At 61.8% G+C, this 18,416-nt stretch overlaps 1 protein-coding gene across 2 annotated transcripts in view; it reads right to left on the bottom strand.

Annotated features, from left to right (window-relative positions):
- Positions 1–69: 69 nt before the first annotated feature.
- DOT1L (DOT1 like histone lysine methyltransferase) overlaps positions 70–18,416 on the bottom strand; it is a 70,648-nt gene continuing 52,301 nt past the window's right edge. The window contains exons 19-28 of one of the 2 annotated variants that reach the window (XM_054465452.2): positions 18,034–18,159; positions 15,856–16,340; positions 15,530–15,665; positions 14,701–14,847; positions 12,391–12,505; positions 10,045–10,628; positions 9,127–9,332; positions 7,144–7,208; positions 5,530–6,474; positions 70–2,874 (exon numbers count right to left, since the gene is read on the bottom strand). In XM_054465452.2, coding sequence (XP_054321427.1) covers positions 2,867–2,874; positions 5,530–6,474; positions 7,144–7,208; positions 9,127–9,332; positions 10,045–10,628; positions 12,391–12,505; positions 14,701–14,847; positions 15,530–15,665; positions 15,856–16,340; positions 18,034–18,159 — 2,817 coding nt within the window. In that variant the 3' untranslated portion in view covers positions 70–2,866. Of the gene's footprint in view, positions 2,875–4,279; positions 4,926–5,529; positions 6,475–7,143; positions 7,209–9,126; positions 9,333–10,044; positions 10,629–12,390; positions 12,506–14,700; positions 14,848–15,529; positions 15,666–15,855; positions 16,341–18,033; positions 18,160–18,416 lie in introns of those variants that run through there. The other variant, XM_054465451.2, reaches the window with a different exon arrangement.

The following is an 18,416-nucleotide window of genomic DNA, read 5'->3' as shown; positions in this document are numbered from 1 at the left end:
CGGGTCCTCTCACTGGCCGCCAGGAGACACCTCATGCCACCTGGAAGAAAGACTGCCATTCACACCAGGTCTGAGTGAAAACGGTCTGTTTATTACAGCGTCTAGAGGTGGGGATGCAGAATGCAGGGGTGCCCAGAGGAAGGGGCGCCCGCAGCCCGGGGGCGGACCGTGACAATGCGCGCAATCCAAATACCGTGCACCAGGAAGACACGGCAAAGCCTCCCGCATGTTACAAAGGCTGACACAGACCAGCAGCGTGTTGTGTTGGGAGGGGGTCTGACCACGATGACGAAGGCAGTCGGCGGGGGGTGGGGGGCCTGCTGACCACTGAACAGACTGACGCATCCTGGGGGCAGATAAATTAAGGGGGAAGTCTTAAATAAGTCACTGTGCGTGCCTCATGGGCCAAGGAGGGGGTGTCCTAGTCATTAGGGTTCCTATCAATTCCTGAGCAAGAGCCACTCCCAGGCGCCGCCCGCCCACCCACAGTCAGCAGCAGCAGCACAGGTCCCCGCCAGCTGCCCACGGAAACTCAGGCCAGGTGCCAGCACCAGGCTCCAGATCACCAGGCTCCACTGCCACCCGCCACACACCACACCTCAGTCTGGGAGTGTCTGAGAAGAACACAGGCCCAGGGCTCAGAACAGGAGGGTGTCCGCAGGCAGCCACCACACTAGTTCACGTGTGGTAACACGCATAAGACCCAGTGGGCTCAAGGAGACTTCTGCCTGGGCCAGTGGCTCTGAGACCCAGCGCGTGTCCTGAACATACGGTGGTCTGCGTGTGGATATGGGCTGCGTGGGCAGGAGCCCTGCATGGCCCATCTGCAGGACCCGTGGTGGCACCTGAACTGCCACTGTCCCCTAGAGGGAGGCAGAAGTGATACAGTGTTTAAAGAATGTGTCTTGTTCTAGACCAGGGACTCCATGCCTTCTCTGCCATCAAGCCTGCAGCATATCCAGCCTGTGGCGACACAGAGCAGGCTGCCTGTCCTCAAGGCCAGGCTCGGGGCTTGGGGCTCAGGCAGAGGCACAGCACCTTCGAGCTGAGAGCACCAACGCAGGGCGGGGAGGGCACTGGGCACCACTTAAGAGGACAGGTCCGGAGCACCATCTTCAGAACTCAGCTATGTTGGGGGGTGGGGGTCTGAGAGGTTGTTGGGAGCCAGGGGGAGGCAGCACCCCCTCACCAGGCACAAGCAGGGGTCTTCCAGGCCCTCCCACACAGGACTCCCCCACCTAGCAACCACAGAAGCCTTTCCTCCGTGGCTCCCTCTCTGGAGGCCACATGGTAGGGACGTGACGTGTGTCCATCCTGCTCTTGGGAACCAGAACGCAGGGCTGGCAGCTCCCTGGAGGGTGGATCTGTGGCACCTTGGGGAAGGGGCTCCCTGATGCCACCTCACAGGAGCAAGCACTTGAGAAGGTGGGCTCAGCAAGTGCCACACAGCCCGGGGCCAGGTGTGGGGAGCTCGGACTCCCAGATCCCATCCTCCAGGGAGGGCACAGAGCCACCACTGCCCAGACAACCCAGGCCCTGACTGCTCAGGGCTCCAGAAACACGAGTGGCCCTGCCTGCCTGCTACACCCCGGCCTCGGCTCCTCTCCTTCCACACCCAGTCCCAGGCACCCCCGCAAGGCTGCGGAGTGGGGGGCCATCACCCTAGGGCCTAGGGCCAGAGAGGCCAGGCTTCAGCAGTGCACCCTGGCCCCAGCACAGCCACAGCAGCTGGGAGAACCAGCACAGGCTCCAAGGGATGGGTGCCAGGCGTGGCCCTGACAGGAAGGGATGTGGGGCAGGCAGGGGTGCCGGGAGCTCTGTCTGGGCTGCTGGGAGCTGCAACTGAGGGGTTTAGGGTGGGGGCTGACGCTGGGGCCCTTTTGTGCACTGTGTGAATAAATACGGTTTCTTCCCCTCGCTTTTCTTTCCTCTTCACTGTGCATTATACCATCTAAAAATAAAAGCTGTCAAATCTATGAAATTTATAAATTCTCGTCACATCTCTATAAAATACTGCCACTCATTAGTGTGACACTCTCCTGTACAGAAACACCAAGGGACCCACGACAGGCCTGCCCCGCATCGCAGGGCATGCTGCGAGCCATGGACAGCCGAGAAATACAAAAGTAAATGCACTTGTTAAATGTGCCTGCGCCGTCCTCACAGCACCATCGCGCAGCACACGGCCAGCTGTGTCACCGCGCAGGCCCCTTCACATGCAAGGGCGCAACCCAAGCCCCGGAGGGTGAACAGTCTGGGGGTTCACAGTGCCGGGGTAAAGGTGAAGAGCTCAGGGCAGGCGCCAGGGGCTCAGGAAGGGGCTCAGGCCGCGGGGAGGCCTCCAAGGAATGTGGTGGCGACGGGCCTGCCTTTGGTACGGGAGCAGTGCGTCGGGGGAGCCGGCCGGGCGGCGTTTCCGAGAACGGGGTTCGGCGTTGTCAGCGTCTAGTCAGCACCAAGCGGGTGGAGGCAGGCGCGGGCCTGGGGACGAGATAGCACCGGGGCAGGCTGTGGCGAATCCGCTGGCGGGCCTGCCCTGCAGACACGTGTCTTTATATAGAGCTCTCATATATAGATATTTATATTTCTCAATAGGTTGCCTTTTACCACTTAGATGGAATAAAATAAGTCAGAATTGTTTATACTTTTTAAAAAATGATAAATACTTTATCTAAAACTATCGACAGTACAAACTGGACCAGTCCCAGCCTCCTGCGGCGCGTGCCGCCGATTCACAGTGGAGCTCCCGTCCGTCCTCGCCTCTGCCGTCCAGGGGTGGGAGCCCGGCAGGCCGGCGGGCACCATGCCGCGGGCGCGAGTTGGTCCACACCGTCCTTGCATAGGTCTCGCGGTTGAGGTAGAAATCCTAGTTACCTGCAGAAGGACACAGCGGGAAGAGCAGCTTGAGGTTACCATCGCGCCTGGGGGAGCCCAACACTCACCCAGGCTGGGGACTGAGGCCTCCCACGAGCACACACGCCACCTGGGGCCAGCACCATGACAGGCATGGTGCTGGCTCCCTCTAACCACAACAGACGACGGGCGTGCCCTGTGGCAGACCAGGGAGCCTGACACCTGGACACGCCGGCCAAGCTCCAGCCTTCCTCCAAAGGAGACACACAGCCGAGTCCAGCTAAAGCCACCCTACCTGCAGCTCATCTCCTAAAAGACCCAGCATAGCTTGTCCAGCCCGCAGGTGCCCACATTGACCCGCCAGGCTGACCAGCCCCGGCCACAGCATCCGCCTTGGCTCCTGGCTCCCAGTCCTCCTCTCCTTGCCCGGTGGGCTTTGGACTCGCCCAGGAAGGCCTGTGTCCCAGGGGCCCCTGAGGCAGAAAGCCAGGGGCGAGCAGAGGGCACCTTCACACTGCGCTGCCAGGCACGCCATGTCCCTGGAGGGCACGGGTGGCCAACTGCCCTCGGGGGTCAGCGGCCACAGTCTCCACAGCCTCTCGGGGGGAGGAGCGGACAGGACATTCCCTGAAGGCCTCACGTCATCAAAATCACTCCTGCCTCCAACTTCCTCCTGGTCTCAAAGGTGGGCACTGTCTACACTAACCTGCCCAGCTTGGTGCTGACATCTGAGCAGCTGAAAGCCCCTCGGCTGTGGGCCACAACCACAGAGCAGTGTGGCCATCAGCCATGTCCAGCAAGGAGGCCCCAACACGCAGGGCACAGAGCTTGCCTCTGGACCCCACCAGGAACCCATCAGCTCCCAGGCAGGCAGGGCACTAGGGGCCTCACTGGCTCCCTATGAGGGGTATCTGAGGCTACTAGCCAGACAGCCCCGACCAGAGGCATCAACCCAGCCACCCTGGCTCCCCAGGACCTCTGCAGCCAGCACCGTGCCTGCTACATGCTGGGAGCCTGGGGAACAGCACCAAGCCACGCCCCCTGTCATGAGTGACCTGGGCCTGGTGCGGATGGAGCCCTGGAGGCTGCTCCAGGAGCTAGAGCTCCCAGCCCCCTGGCCTGGCACCCCATGAGCCTCACCCACAGGAGCTGGCACAGCTGCCCCCAAGGCTGGCCTCAGTCCTGCGGCATCACCGCAGGGACCCAGCTGTGGGCAGCTGGAACCCAACACACTCAGGCCACTCCACGGCTGGTGCCCGTCCTGCAGTCCCTCCTCTCGCGACCGTCTCCCTGGTCTCCCTGGCTCTCTCCCTCTTCCCTCCTCAGGACCCCCGGGACTTCTGCCGAGCCCTGTGGCCGTCTTCTCTGCCAAAGGAAGGACAGTTCAGTGTCTGGAGTAAGCCACCGTGCGGGGCTCTGGCCTTACCTTACACAATACGCACTGCTAGCTAAGCAAGGTCTTTATCGCGGCTTAACCCCCGAAAGGTGCGCGGCATAGGGAGGCGGCATGCCGAGGGACACCCACACCGCGGACGGCCCCGTGGCGCTGGCCTGTGGGATCCCGGGCGCGGCCTGGGCCAGGGCCAGCCGGGGCAGGGGCTGGTGGTGCACCGTGAAGGAGGGGCGGGCGCCCTTGTGCGGGAGGGAGGTGAGCTTGATAGACAAAGAGGCGTTAGCAGGCGGCAGAGAGGCAGCAGAGGCGGGGGGCAAGAAAGCTTGGTTAGGCGGGAGGGACGCGAGGCTCTGCAGAAGCGCGGGCTCAGGATTAGAGGCCAGCAGCGTTGGGGGAGGAGGCAAGGCGGCGTTAGGTGGAGCGGGGGCGTGAAGGACGGGCGGCCCCGCGGGGGGCCGGCCCAGATGCGCTGGCGGGGGCAGCGGGGGAGGCGGAGGCGGAGGCGGAGGGGGCGGCCGGGTCTCAACCGAGGCCGGGGCCTGAAAGGAAGAGGCCGAGGCGCTGGCCGCCGCCTGCAGCGGGCTCGGGCCCAGTGTGGCGCTGCCACATGCAGCCCCGCGGCCGACACGGGCTCCAAACGGATGAGCAGAGGCGGAAGGCACCGCGTGGTTAAAGACACCTGCAAACAGGAGAGAAAAACGCAGCTTCAACAGGCGGCAGCATCCAGGCAAGCGCAGAGAAGGAGCCGCAGGCTCACAAAAAGGGAAGCGAAACGGCGCCGCCAGGCGTGTGCGGGCACCAAGCACAAGCAGCGGCTCGGCCAGGCTCGTGGTGGCCCGCCCTCCGCCCTCCGGCCACCCGCCCCGCAGCAGCCCCAAGGCCAGGCCGCTCCCCCCGGCGGCTCCTCTCCGCCCTGTCTGGGCAGGCACTGCAAGGACTCGCTCTTACCCAACACCAGCTCCCAGAGCCTTGCCAGAGCCCGGGCGGCCACACTTAGCAGGTGACCTCCACGGGAGAAAGTAATGCTCTGGTGGCCCTGCGCACCGTGGCCTTCTGAAAACAAGAGGGACGCGGTTACAACCAGAGAACCCAAGACACACGGACTCAGCGTGAGCCCTCTCCCCACAGGACTGGAGTTCGCGACCGTGCATGGATGGCGGGGACCAGCCAGCACCAGGGGACCTGCAGCTCAGCTCCTGACGCAAGAGAGTGCGGAAGGAAACCTGCAAAGGAAGGGGCCTCCGGCAGGGGCCGGGGAGGCGGACGGGGGCCGCCCTGCCTACCTCCAACTGTGCCGCCTGCCACCCCGGAAAAGCTGCCCATGGCGTGCGAGTTGGTCAGTCTGGTGGCAGCGGACGACACGTGCACCAGGCCTGCGGCGGCCGGCACAGAGCTGAACAGCGACTGCAGCACGGAGGAGCCGGCCACGGAGCCGAGGTTGGCCTGCAGGGACATGGGGCCGAGCGCGAACTGCGGTCCCGGCGGGAAGGGGCCCAGGAAGGACCGGTGCGTCTGGGCGGAGGACGCCGCGCCGCCTGCGGAGGACGCCGCCGGGGCCAGGCCGGGGCCGCTGAGGAGGCTTCCGGGAGGCACCGCCGCCGCAGAGATGAAGAGGTTGTGGCCATTCTTGAGGTCGAGCTCGCGGTCCCGGGCCTTGGCGGCCTTGCCGGTCAGCAGCGGCGTCTTGTCCGTGGGCCCGCACAGCGGCAGGCCACCCTCCCCTGCCTCCTTGCCGCGGCTGCCCTCGCCCTTCAGCCCAGCCAGGCCGTCCAGCTGCCTCTTGCTCAGGAAAGGGTTGGCGTCCGACCCCTCCTTGCCGCGCTGCGAGGGGAAGCTCAGCGGGGAGCTCAGGCCGGCCGCCTCGGGGCCCTTGTGGGGAAGAGAAGCACCATCACTGAAGCTGTGTAAACTCAGGTCCGCGGCCAGGCCCCCGCCGAAGGTGCAGCCGTTGGCAGGGTTGGTGCCCGGGCTGAGTCCGTCAGCCCCCGACAGGGAGCCGGGAAAGCCTTTCCTGGGGTGAGCGGCCAGCTTGGCATCGGCAGAGGGCTCCTCCAGGGCGGGCCGGAACGTGAACAGGGAGTTCTGGCCGAGGGCGGAGCTGGCCTGCAGCGGGCTGTCTGCAGACTTGGCCAGGCCGATGTCGGAGATGGGCGAGAAGGTGGACTTCCACTTGCTGCTATTGACTGGCTCGCCGGCGGGCGTGGGCTTCCTTCCCGCCAAGCCACCACCTGGCAAAGAGGAAAGGCAGAGGCCGTGAGCCCCGAGCACCTGTCCGGGCTACCCATGAGGCTAACCGGGGCTGCTGCCACAGCCGGGGCAACTCTGCAGGCTGGTCACAGACACTCAAGATGCCAAGCAGGACAGGATGGGAGAGGACAGGAGAGAAGGGGATGGGAGGGGACAAGATGGGATGGGACAGGAGGAGTACAGCACAGGATGAGATGGCAGGGGACGCGACTGGATGGGACAGGAGGGCAAAGGACAGGACAGAGGCAGCTGAAGCGGGTCTCGCAGAAGGCCATGCAGGATGAGCTCTGGGGAAAATGCCGAGGCCAGCAGGCCTCCAGGAGGGAAGGTGGGGCTGCCCCAGAGCAGGTCAGGGTCCTCACGGAGGACGCAGGCACCACTCGGGGGGAAGGCCAGGGTGCAAAGCAAACAGGGGACCCAAGGTGACGATCCCCGCAGGTCAGCCACCCACTGTGAGAGCACGGCACGTGCGCGGAGGCCCTGGGCTGCAGTGAGGGCCTCCCAGAGGCAGTTCTGGAAGCCCAGCGCCCCCAGTGTCGGCGCCCACGCAGGACACAACGCAGCGGGCCAGCAGGTGGGTCAGCAGCACTGACTGGGCACCACGGCCGCACGGACAGGCCTGGCCACACCGCAAAACACTTGTTACTCACCATTTTCCAAGGTTTTCGGGGGAGATTTGCTTTCTAAGGAGATTGTTGCAATTTTTCTCTCAATTCTGTTAAGAAAAAAAGGTCATTAATGCTTGAAACCCAGCTGCATGCTAAGAATGACACAAATGCTGACAGCCAACAGCCCAGGGAGCTCCGGAGGCGGTAAACGAGAAGCACTCGGCCCAGACAGGGGATCCGTGCAGCCACCCTGGGGGAGGCCTGGACTGGACGGCTGGGCCCTGGGATCCACCCCTGTTGTGCCACAAGGGCACTGTCCTGGCAGGGACTCCAGGGCCTCTGCTGGGACAAGCAGCCAAGAGATCAGGCACAGCAGCTGAATGGGAGAAGCAACTTCCCAGCACACAAAGTGTGAGAATCCCAGACAGAGCTCTCTTCCGACCTCCCTCTCCTGGCCCCTCTCAGACCTCGGTGCCTCAGGTGGCAAACAATGCCACAGCATTGCAGGCTAGCACATGAAGCCACGCCCAACCACACACTGCACGGGGTCGCTTTGATCCAATGTCCCAAGAACACACCAGGGACACACAAATTCCTCAAGATCCTGGAAACCACTAAGCTGAGCAATCCCAATGCAAAACAGAGCACCCAAGTGCTAGAATGTTTCGTATGTAACACGTGCACGTCCACGTGGGAAAGAAACAGAATGAACTAACACAGAACACCACCAAAAGCACACTTAGGGCCGGCTGTGATGGTGCACGCCTATAATCCCAGCACGCTGGGAGGCAGTGGGAGGCGGAATGCTTGAGGCCAGGAGTTTGCGACCAGCCTGGGCAACATGGCAAAACCCGATCTCTATAAAACAAAAAAACGAACGAGGCACGGTGGTAGCATGCGCCTGTAGCCACAACTACTCAGGAGGCTGAGGCAGGAGAATCACTTGAACTCAGGAGGCGGAGGGTGCAGTGAGCCGAGATCGCACCACTGTACTCCAGCCTGGACGACAGACCAAGACTCTGTGTCTCAAAAAAAAAAAAAAAAAAAAGGCAAAAAACCCTACCATGTTATATCACTTCACAATGACTCAGATGGCTAGAATCAAAACAAGAAATCCAGTGTGGTGAGGATGTGGGGACTGGGGACCTCAGACCCTCGTGCACCCATGGTGGCAGGGTGGAACGATGTGGCTACTGGAGAGCACAGGGGGCCGGGCCACTCGGCACCTCCGCCCAGGCACCAGGAAACGGGAAACTCGCTCCCAAACACAAACATGCACACCCGTGGCCACAGCAGCGCTGCTCACAACCGCCAAGGGTAAGCAAGCCCAGCACAACGGGCGGATGGATGGCGGAGCACCGCCCAGCCATGAAAGGGACCGAGGATGCACCCTTGAGGACGTCATGCTCAGTGACAGATGCCAGACACAAAAGGCCACATCCTGTGTGACTCCGCTCCTAGGAGGTCCCTAGAGCCCTCAGATTCACAGAGACAGAAAGTAGGATGGGGGCGGGGGGTGCCAGGGGCTCCGGGGAGGAGAAGGGGAGTGAGTGTCTCAAGGGGATGATGAGATTTTCTCAGGACATGATGGAAGGTTCTGGATTTAGGCAGTGGTAATGTGGATATACCAAAGACCTCTGAATTGCACACTTTAAATGGAGAATATGATATGTGAATTTTATCTAATAAAGCTACTGTAATACACTCGGCAAGACGTGTGGATGAGACCTCCAAATGCCTCACTGCTGAAACTTCTCTCCTGCTGCGCTCAGCTCCTCCTCAGCTTGCCTCTTCTAACAGGTGGCCCTGCTCGTGTCCCACCCCACACGGCCCAGGAGGCCGGCCCTGCCCGGAACAGGGCCCAGGACCTGTGGGGAGGCCCCTCACAAAACAGACGCCTCCCTCCCGTCCAGGGCACTCCCTCAGAGCCTGCCGGTCCTCCCCACCCACCCACCCACACACGGTGAGCAGACACCGCCTGCCGCTGCTGCCAGGCCCTGCCCCCCTCCGGGCCCCTGGACTCGCCGGGCACTGCTGGGCTCGTCCTCAGAGCCTGGCTCCTCGTCTGAGGTGAGTGGGGAGTAGTGTGCCCCATTGGTCTGGCTCAGAGGCCGCTCCTTCTTGAGCACGGGGGGCTGGTCGTGGTCCTGGTAGGGCACAGGGGAGCTCTTCAGGGACGTCTCGGGGGACGAGATGGCTGTAATCTCCAGGGGCTGGTTGATGTTACTGACCTGAGAGTGGAGAGACACAATGGATGCACATACCACAGACCCGGGACCCCAAGGCAGGAGAGCCCCACTGCCCCAGGGGGCTCCTGTGTGCACCCCAGGGTTTCCTGAGGAAACTGACACCCTGCCCAGTGGCCAGTGCAGCCCCCATCCTGGTTCCTCCTGGTCCTCACACACCACCCCGCAATCCCAGAGCCCCCCACGCCCCCTCCTGATATGCCCACCACCACTAAGGCCCCACAGCCGAGAATGAAGAAGCTCGCAAGCAGCGTGTCGCACTCTGAACCCCAGAGACAGCTGTCGGCCACGTCTTCCCAGGCTGCCAGGCCGCACATGGTGGAGGAAGGCCGGGCTCAGTCATGGCCCCCCACCTCCACCTGTTATTTTTTTTTTGCCCCCCGAGACGGAGTCTTGCTCTGTGGCCCAGGCAGTGGCCGATCTCAGTTCACTGCAAGCTCCGCCTCCCGGGTTCACACCATTCTCCTGCCTCAGCCTTCCAGGCACCCGCCACCATGCCTGGCTAATTTTTTGTATTTCTGGTAGAGACGGAGTTTCACCGTGTTAGCCAGGATGGTCTTGATCTCCTGACCTCGTGATCTGCCCGCCTCAGCCTCCCAAAGTGCTGGGATTACAGGCGTGAGCCACCACACCCGGTCTCCCTCTGGTCTTTCTTTCACAGGCCATGCTCCCCAGCCCTGCCGGTCCCTGTCCTTACCATGGAGTTGAGGTTGAGGGGAGACCCCGAAGGCTGTGTGAAAAGGCCAGCGACGGACGGCAGGGCTCGGCGCTTGGGGGACACGCCTGCGCTCAAGCTGGGCGTCCCCGTAGATGCTCGCTTCCGCCTGCCGCGCTTGCGGCTGTCCTGCCCGTGGCTCGGCACACAGTCCCCACGGGCGCTGGCGGTCAGGGGGCTGTGCTTGCTGGAGGGCGACTGCTTGGCACTGCCCACACCAGTGGCGATGGTGAACACAATCCTCCTCTTGGCTTCACTCTCAGGATCTGAGAAGCCGGAATCGGAGGGCAGGTCCCCCTTGCTGGCCTCGGGGAGCGGGCCCTGGGTGGCCCCACCAAGCCGGGGACTGGAGGAGAGCTGGTGGGCGGGAGAGGCCGGGAGCGAGTTCCGGGGCTGTGCCAGCAGCAGGGGGTGCTGTGGCGTGGAGCTGCGGGACCCCACGGTGGCAAAAAGGCTCCCAGAGCTGGAGGACTCATCCAAGGTGGCCGGCTCGGCTCCAGGTGTGAGAGAGGCTGGGCTGCCCACCAAGGCCCCGCTGATGGCCACCGAGCCAGCGTAGGAGAAGCCTGCCGGGAAGGACATGGGCGTCTCAGGGGACACAGGATGGCCAAAGAGAAAGCCTTGCTGTGGGCGCACCTCCCCCCAGGAGCTCTGTGGGCTCCAGGACAGGTGGGGAAGTGGGGAAGGGGTTGGGAGTCTGAAAACGGCCCCTCTAGGGTGGAACCAGAAGGCTCTGTGGGCAAGCTCAGGGCTCAGGGCTGACCCTGTGCCTCCTCCCGCCCATCTGGGCTGCCTGTGCCCTGCAGGTCCCGGCTGAGATGCTGCCTCCCAAGAAGCCTCCTGGTGCGGGCTCCCCGCTGAGCTGGGCTTCCCCTGAGTAAGTTGCCCTCTGGCCCCATGATCTCAGAGACACCATGAGGAAAGCCCATGGCTGAGCAGCCTCCCTCCCTCCTGTTCTCAGAAGACAACTCAGCTTGGATACTCCAAGCTCTGGCCGCCCTGAAGGCTGCGGCCACGCCTCCCAGCCCACGATGAGTGGTGCACTTCCATGACCACCCGGGGACAAAGGGCGGCCTGCCTGCTTCTGCCAATGAGGCCTCCGTGCAGGGGCGCTGCAAGGCGCTTCTGGAGTTGGCTGTCTGTTTGCCACCCAGTTGAAAATCTCCTGAAACTGTCACTGCCTCTCGCAGAGCAGACCTCACCCCAAGGGCACAACCCAGCCCTGCGAGGGCAGAACTGCCCAGGCTTCGGTGGCCTCTCCAGGGCCCTCACATGGCCAACTGTGAAGCCCGCCCAGCCTCCCTAGAGCCTCCTGTCTCAATAGCGGCCGTGTACATTTTACTTGTTTTGTTGTTGTTTTGTTTTTGAGATGGAGTTTTACTCTTTTTGCCCAGGCAGGAGTGCAGTGGTGCGATCTCAGCTCACTGCAACCTCCACCTCCCAGGATCAAACGATTCTCCTGCCTCAGCCTCCCGGGTGGCTGGGATTACAGGCGTCTGCCACCACACCCGGCTAATTTTTGTATTTTTAGTACAGATGGGGGTTTCACCATGTTGGCCACGCTGGTCTCAAACTCCTGTCCTCAGGTGATCCGCCCACCTCAGCCTCCCAAGGTGCTGGGATTACAGGCGTGAGCCACCATGCCCGGCCACATTTTACTTTTTACTCCTAAAAAAGTAGCTGCCACATCATACCGCATCTCAACCTGGGGCCAGCAAACCAGCCTGGCGGTCTGGTGTCCTCCGCTGTTTTAAGTACAGTTTTGCTGGCACACGGCCATGCCCGCTGACATGCTGTCCCTGCAGCTTCCACAACAGACAGACAGGCCTGCAGTGTCAACAAAAGCCAAAGCGGCATCCTCTCTGGCTCTTTGCAGAAACTGGGCTAACAGCAGAGACTGCTCAGGCGGCACCTTCTCAGGGAACCAGAAACCATGCTGCTACCAGCACGGAGGCCCACAGTCGTGTGCCATTGGGCACTGCTGTGTGTGGAGCCAATCCTGAGTCAGGGGCCTCCCAGCTGTGAGTACAGGAGCCCCCGAGAGCGCTGGGGCCGACCCCATGGGCTGAATTAATACACCCAAGCAGGAGGTGTCAGTGTCTGGAGACCCAGGTATGAGGCCACGATGGCTGCAGCTGAGCCCGATCCGCATCCCAGCTCGTGGGATGCAGGAAAGGGTGTCAGTAACGAGGCGTGGCGGTTTGGGGCAGCAGCCCCCATGATCACCCCAGGAAGCCCTGTTCCACTCCCAGCAACCCGGCCCTCCTGCCTGAAGAGCAGCAGCAGCAGCAGCAGAGTCCTGAGGGTAGGGCACAGGAGGGGCGTTACCTGCGGGGGCCAGGGCAAGGCTTCTGCTCCCAGCACCGTGGGCATTAGCACCAATCTGCTTTTCAAGTGTGGACGAGGGGTCACGGGGCTGCAGCACGGGACTGGGGGTGCTCCTCTGCAGAGAGAAAACCCCGTGTGTCAGGGGCAGCAGGTGCCCCAGGAGACCCAGAACCCAGCTGGAAACAGTGAGTGTGGAGGCCTGCAGCTGGCTGGGGGAGGCCGCCGGGGTCACCATCCAGTACCGCGTGGGAAGAGGGCAGTGGGGGAACTTGAGCGGGGCCCCAGGCGAGTGGCGCAGCAAGGGTGCGCCGTGCCTGCGAGTGAATGGGGCAGCGGGCCTGAGGCAGGGAGGTCAGGAGGCGGGAGTCCCGGGGTCCGGCTGTTGGGAGGGGGTGCTGGGCGCAACCCAAGCAACCCACGGCCCGCCCTCACCGGGAAAGCGGCTGTGTTCTCCGAGTAGCACGGACAAATGCCAGCAGTCGGGTGGGGTGAGGAGGGCGCTCGCGAGAACACACCCACCGGCCACCACCCCCTGCACTTCCCCACACCACACTCCAAGTCCAACAAAGGTCAGTAGAGTGACCGCAGAACCCAGTAGCTCCACTCCCACATGGGCCAAAGAGCAAACCTACATCCACATGGAAACCTGGACCCCAGCACTCACAGCAGAACGATTCACAATCGCCAAAATGGGGAGTCAAGCCGGGGTCCATCAACTGGGCACGGATGAAGATGGCACACTCCATCCACACAGGGAATGCCCTCACGTGCCAAGAGGACGGACAGGCCCAGACATGAGCGTGTTCGGGGGCCCGGGGGCTGGGGGATGGCTAGGGAGTGACTGCTGAGGCGGGCAACACTTTTTCCGGGGTGAAGAAAATGTCCTGAATTAGACAGAGGTGTATAAAAATACAAAAAACTGGCCAGGCACAGGGGCTCACACTTGGAATCCCAGCACTGTGGGAGGCCGAGGCGGGTGGATCGACTGAGGCCAGGAGTTTGAGACCAGCCTGGCCAACATGGCAAAACCTCTACCTCTATTAAAAATACAAAAATTGGCCAGGTGCGGTGGCTCATGCCTGTCATCCCAGCAATTTCGGAGGCTGAGGTGGGTGGATCACGAGGTCAGGAGTTTGAGACCAGCTTGGCCAAGATGGTGAAACCCCGTCTCTACTAAAAATACAAAAATCAGCTGGGCATGGTGGCACATGCCTGTAATCCCAGCTACTCGGGAGGCTGAGGCAGGAGAACTGCTTGAACCCAGGAAGCGGTGGCTGCAGTGAGTCAAGATCACAAGATCTTGCCACTGCACTCCAGCCTGGGCAACAGAGCAAGACTCCGTCTCGGCTGGTGGGGGCGGGGATTAACCAGGCGTGGTGGTGGGCACCTGTAATCCCAGCTACTCGGGAGGCTGAGGCAGGAGAATGGCATGAACCTGGAAGGCAGAGATTGCAGTGAGCCAAGATCACACAATTGCACTCCAGCCTGGGGGACAGAATGAGTCTCCATCTCGAAAAATAAAATAAAAAAAAAAAAAGGCCGGACGTGGTGGCTCATGCCTGTAATCCCAGCACTTTGGGAGGCCGAGGCAGGCGGATCACTAGGTCAGGAGATCGAGACCATCCTGGCTAACACAGTGAAACCCCATCTCTACTAAAAATACAAAAAATTAGCCAGGCGTGGTGGTGGGCGCCTGTAGTCCCAGCTACTCGGGAGGCTGAGGCAGGAGAATGGTGTGAACCCGGGAGGCGGAGCTTGCAGTGAGCCCAGATCACGCCACTGCACTCCAGCCTGGGTGACAGAGTGAGACTCCGTCTCAAAAATAAAAAATAAAAAAAACCAAAAATGCTAAAAACCACTGAAGCATATACTTGAAGCGCACAATTTTTAAAAAATAGTTCAATGCCCAAAAAATCCCACCCATACTACACAAGATGAGATTCTCTGCACGCACAGCGCTGGGTGGGAGAACCCAGAGGCATCTGTGAGGACAGGGGCCAGGGCAGCCAATGTGGCCTCGTGAGGAGTAAGGCTGAGAGCCAGGGTGGGCCTCTGAGCTCCTCCTCAACCCAGAAGGTGTGAGGCCCTCTCCACTTGCACACCTGCCTTTCACCCAAAAGAAAAAGACTGGCAAAAACAACGGCCCAGGTCACCGGACAGGCCCCAGCTTTGGACGGCCCACCTTGACTGTATTGCCTCACACTCGACATTCTACAGCGTGAGACTTTGCAAAGCGAGCCGGGTCTCGAGCACCCCAAACTGTTTTGCCTCAACGTGGCCCTTGGGGACGGCCTCCTGGGAGCCACTCACCGCCCTCTCGGCGCGGCTGGGCAGCACCACGCTGGCCAGAGGGATGCTGACCGGGAGCTTGTTGGGCTGCACGGTGCTGAGCGGGATGCTGATGGGCAGGCTGGTGATGAGCTCCCCGCTGCTGCCGTAGGCGCGCTCTCTCAGGCCCTGCAGACGAAGTCCCGACCCCAAGTCGCGGGTCAACAAACCCCTCCAGGACACAGGGACCACAGCCACAGGACGGGGGCCTGCTACAGCTCTCTCAAGGCGGCCCCCAGGCTGCCAAGGCCCTGCAACCTTCCCTATGCAGTCAGGCCCTCCTGGACACCGGCTTTGGGACACTCCAGAGGCATGGCACGCTCCTGGTATCTGAAAGCAATGCCCATCTGTCCCTTCTAGCCTGCCCGCCCGGCTCGGTGGGCAGTCACCCGTGGCGCCACCAAGCCTCCCAGGGCCCACATCCATCACTGCCAAGTCCATGCAACGTCACCGTCCTTCCCTCTCCATCCCTGTGCACACAGGCCAGTGCCCCCCAGGCAGTCCTTGTGGGCAGCGGCCTCCCAAACTGGGCTCTGCGTCTCCACCAGCACTTGCTGTCCGTCACTGAGAACTAAGAGGCACCAGGGACACCCTGACAAACCCCATGTCCTCCATGGCACCTGCCCATCGTCACCTGTGACCTGTCCTTACTGGCTGCCCCCCAACTTAGCCACAGCGTCCTCCTCCAGGTCAGCCCCAGTCCCTCACTGTGCCCCAAGGTCAACTAGGACAACCCCTCCTGCTAGCAACTCGCTCGGGCCGCCTCTGCTGAGCACCTCTCTGAGCCCCGGGCAGGGGTCGTGGCCCGCACCTTCTCACTGCTCTTCTCTCCAGCAAGCTGCAAAGCCCCAGGGGACAGGGGCCGTGGGTCCTGAGGGCTCAGCTTCATGCTGCCAGGCACGCTGGGGCTCTGGTAGGGAAGGCCGTTCTCCTTGGTGTGCTCAGCTCTGGAATGAGAAGCTGCAGTCACTCTCGAGGGCCGTGGGCTGGCGCTCAGAGGCAGCGGCCTGGCCCAGCACCTCCCCATCTCAGTCTCCTCAACAGACGCACTCCTGCTGAAACCCCTGACAGCCTGAGCACACCAGGCAGAGTCGGCAGGCACCAGGTGCAGACCCCCAACCCCGCCAGGGCACTCACCTCGAGTGCAGCTCACTGGTGGCCGGCCTGCTGGGCACCGCGTGGTCCTGGCTCAGGTGCCGCCTCAGCACAATCTTGGCCGGGGACAGCCTAGTGTAGTCGGGTGCAGCTAGGCCAGACAGCTTCTCCAGGCGCGGCCGGCCGCCGTGGCTGGGGGTGCAGGGCACCACCTCCTGGTCCAGGGGTGAGGCCAGGTACTGGGGCGTGTTCTGCTTGGATGAGGGTCGGCTCAGCGCACCACAGAGCTCATAGCCAGCAGCCTGGCCGTTCATGGAGAGCTCCGGGCTCATGCTGCTCAAGTGAGGCAGCGAGAACTTGGCGCAGTCCAGCTCCAGGTGCAGCCGGCTGGCGTCAGGCTCCAGCTCGCGGCCCAGGGCGCTCTTCCCACGCAGGTGCAGGGACAGGGCGTCATCAGGTGGCACACAGGACTTGAGCTGCAGGAGCTCCTGCTGCCGCTGGCTCTTCTCTAGCTCCACAATGCTGATCTGCAGGAGGAGAGATGGCGTCAGGCCCACCCCACCTGGGGACCACACCAGGGACCCAAGACTGTGCTACAGATGGACACCCGGAGGGCCAGGACCCCCGCTGCTCATGTGGGATGGAAAAGACAAAGCTGCCGACCACCTAGAGGTGGGGTGGGGAAGCTGGGGGCGTCAAATAAAGCAATGTGGAGGGCCAAGGATAGTTTTTGCTGACATGAAAGCACCTTCTCCAAAAAGAGCAACAGGAAGATACAGAGCACTCTTGTCTCTCAAAATAGACTCTAAGTGTAAAACATCCAGTTTTACTAAGTGTAAAACCTGTGGAGGGACACGCCACTCGAGCGTGGCAGCTTCCCCAGGCGCTGAGTCTGAGAGGGGCTTTTTCTTTTAGTTTATCTGTTCTGTTTACCTGCTTTCCTTTCTTTTAACAAACACATTTTGTTTATTTATTACACAAAAAAAATTATGACAAAAATGGTCAGAACCCAAATATGCTCTTCCCTGCTACTCCAGGCAGACCCGCAGTGCCCGGCTGTGGTAACGAGGTCGGCGACCTCCGTTTCTCTAACATATGCTGGTGAGGCTCGCCTGGGCCACACACGTGAGGGAGCAGCTCGGGAGCACGTGGGTGGCGCTTCCCGACGTCCGTCAGCCGCCCGTGAGAGCCCGCCTCCTGGGACAGCCTTGCAGCAAGGGTTTGGTGCAGTCATTTGAAAGGGCAGCAGAGGTCCGGCGAAAGGGCACCAGGTCCATCGACGGTGAAACCACGCTGGGGACATGTAAGGTGAGCAGGTGGGCACAGCCTCGATGGGACGCGGCTCTGGGAACAAAGCCCGTGACCTGCCGCTTTCTAGGCTGCACGGCAGCTGTGGGCACCGCCCACCAGCACCTGCCCCTGCCTGGGAGCAGGGAGGAGAGCACCTTCCCTCTGCACATCCTCCTCCACACTTCCTCTACTCGTCCTCCACGAATGCGTTTCTCAGTGTCAGAAAGTACAAGCTATTTTATTTTTCAGATGGGGCCTGGCTCTGTCGCCCAGGCTGGAGTGCAGTGGTGCAATCTCAGCTTGCTGCAGCCTCCACCTCCCGGACTCAAACACGGCCCTTTTTGCCTCAATATGGCCCTTGGGGATGCCATCCTGGGAGCCAGAACTCCTGCCTCAACCTCCCTGGGAGCTGGGACTACAGGCACACACCACCACACCCGGCTAATTTTTGTATTTTTGCTAGAGACAGGGTCCCACTGTGTTGGCCAGGCTGGTCTCCAACTCCTAGCCTCAGGTGATCTGCCCGCCTCGGCCTCCCAAGGTGCTGGGATTACAGGCTTGAGCCCCTGCAGGGGCTCGAGGGGCACCGATCCAGCTATTTTTCTAAGGAGCAAATTCTCCCCTATGACTGTTATAGAAATGATTTGCAAGGAGGCAGCCAGGAAATCAGGAAATCCTACGTTAGCGCTGTGCATTCAGCCAAGCAATCCCGAGATGCCCCCGAGAGCTGAGGGCTAGAGTGAGGCGGAGCTGTCCACACGGCCAGCCTGCGGCCCAAGACAGAAGGTTCCACAAGGCTCCACCCAACTGTCCTCCTCCACCTTCTTCCTAGGCTGCTGCAACCGCAACCACCCTAGGCTCAACGCCGTCACAGAGAGGCTGATGGGAGAGGCTCGGACACCACGGAGTGCAGCCTCGCGCGCAGCCCACCTGCAGCTCCAGGCAGTGCCTCTGCTTTTCCGAGATCTGGCTCTTCAGGGCCTGCTTCTCCTTCAGCAGCTTCTCCAGCGACAGTGTGGCCCAGTCCAGCTGCAGCTCCTCGCAGCGAGCCTTGAGCTGAGGGGACAGGGACGGGACAGTTGCGACTGGCTGGCTGCCTGCCCAGCACACTCCACACTCTCAGGGCAGGGTTCCCTGGGCCTGCCTCAGCCAACAGCCTGTGTGCTTAGGGCACAGACCCCATTTCTGGAATAGCAGGCTGAGGATGCAGAACAAGCGGAGACTGGGGCCCCCCACGGACAGATGACGCAGCTCCAGCACCCACACCACGATGGGGGATGCTCGCATGACCCCACACCTCGAGCCTGCCAGAG

This window comes from Pongo pygmaeus, chromosome 20 (genome assembly GCF_028885625.2).
Source record: "Pongo pygmaeus isolate AG05252 chromosome 20, NHGRI_mPonPyg2-v2.0_pri, whole genome shotgun sequence".
NCBI lineage: Eukaryota > Metazoa > Chordata > Mammalia > Primates > Hominidae > Pongo > Pongo pygmaeus.
Note: the sequence above shows the minus strand (reverse complement) of the source record. Positions and strands in the feature narration are given on the sequence as shown.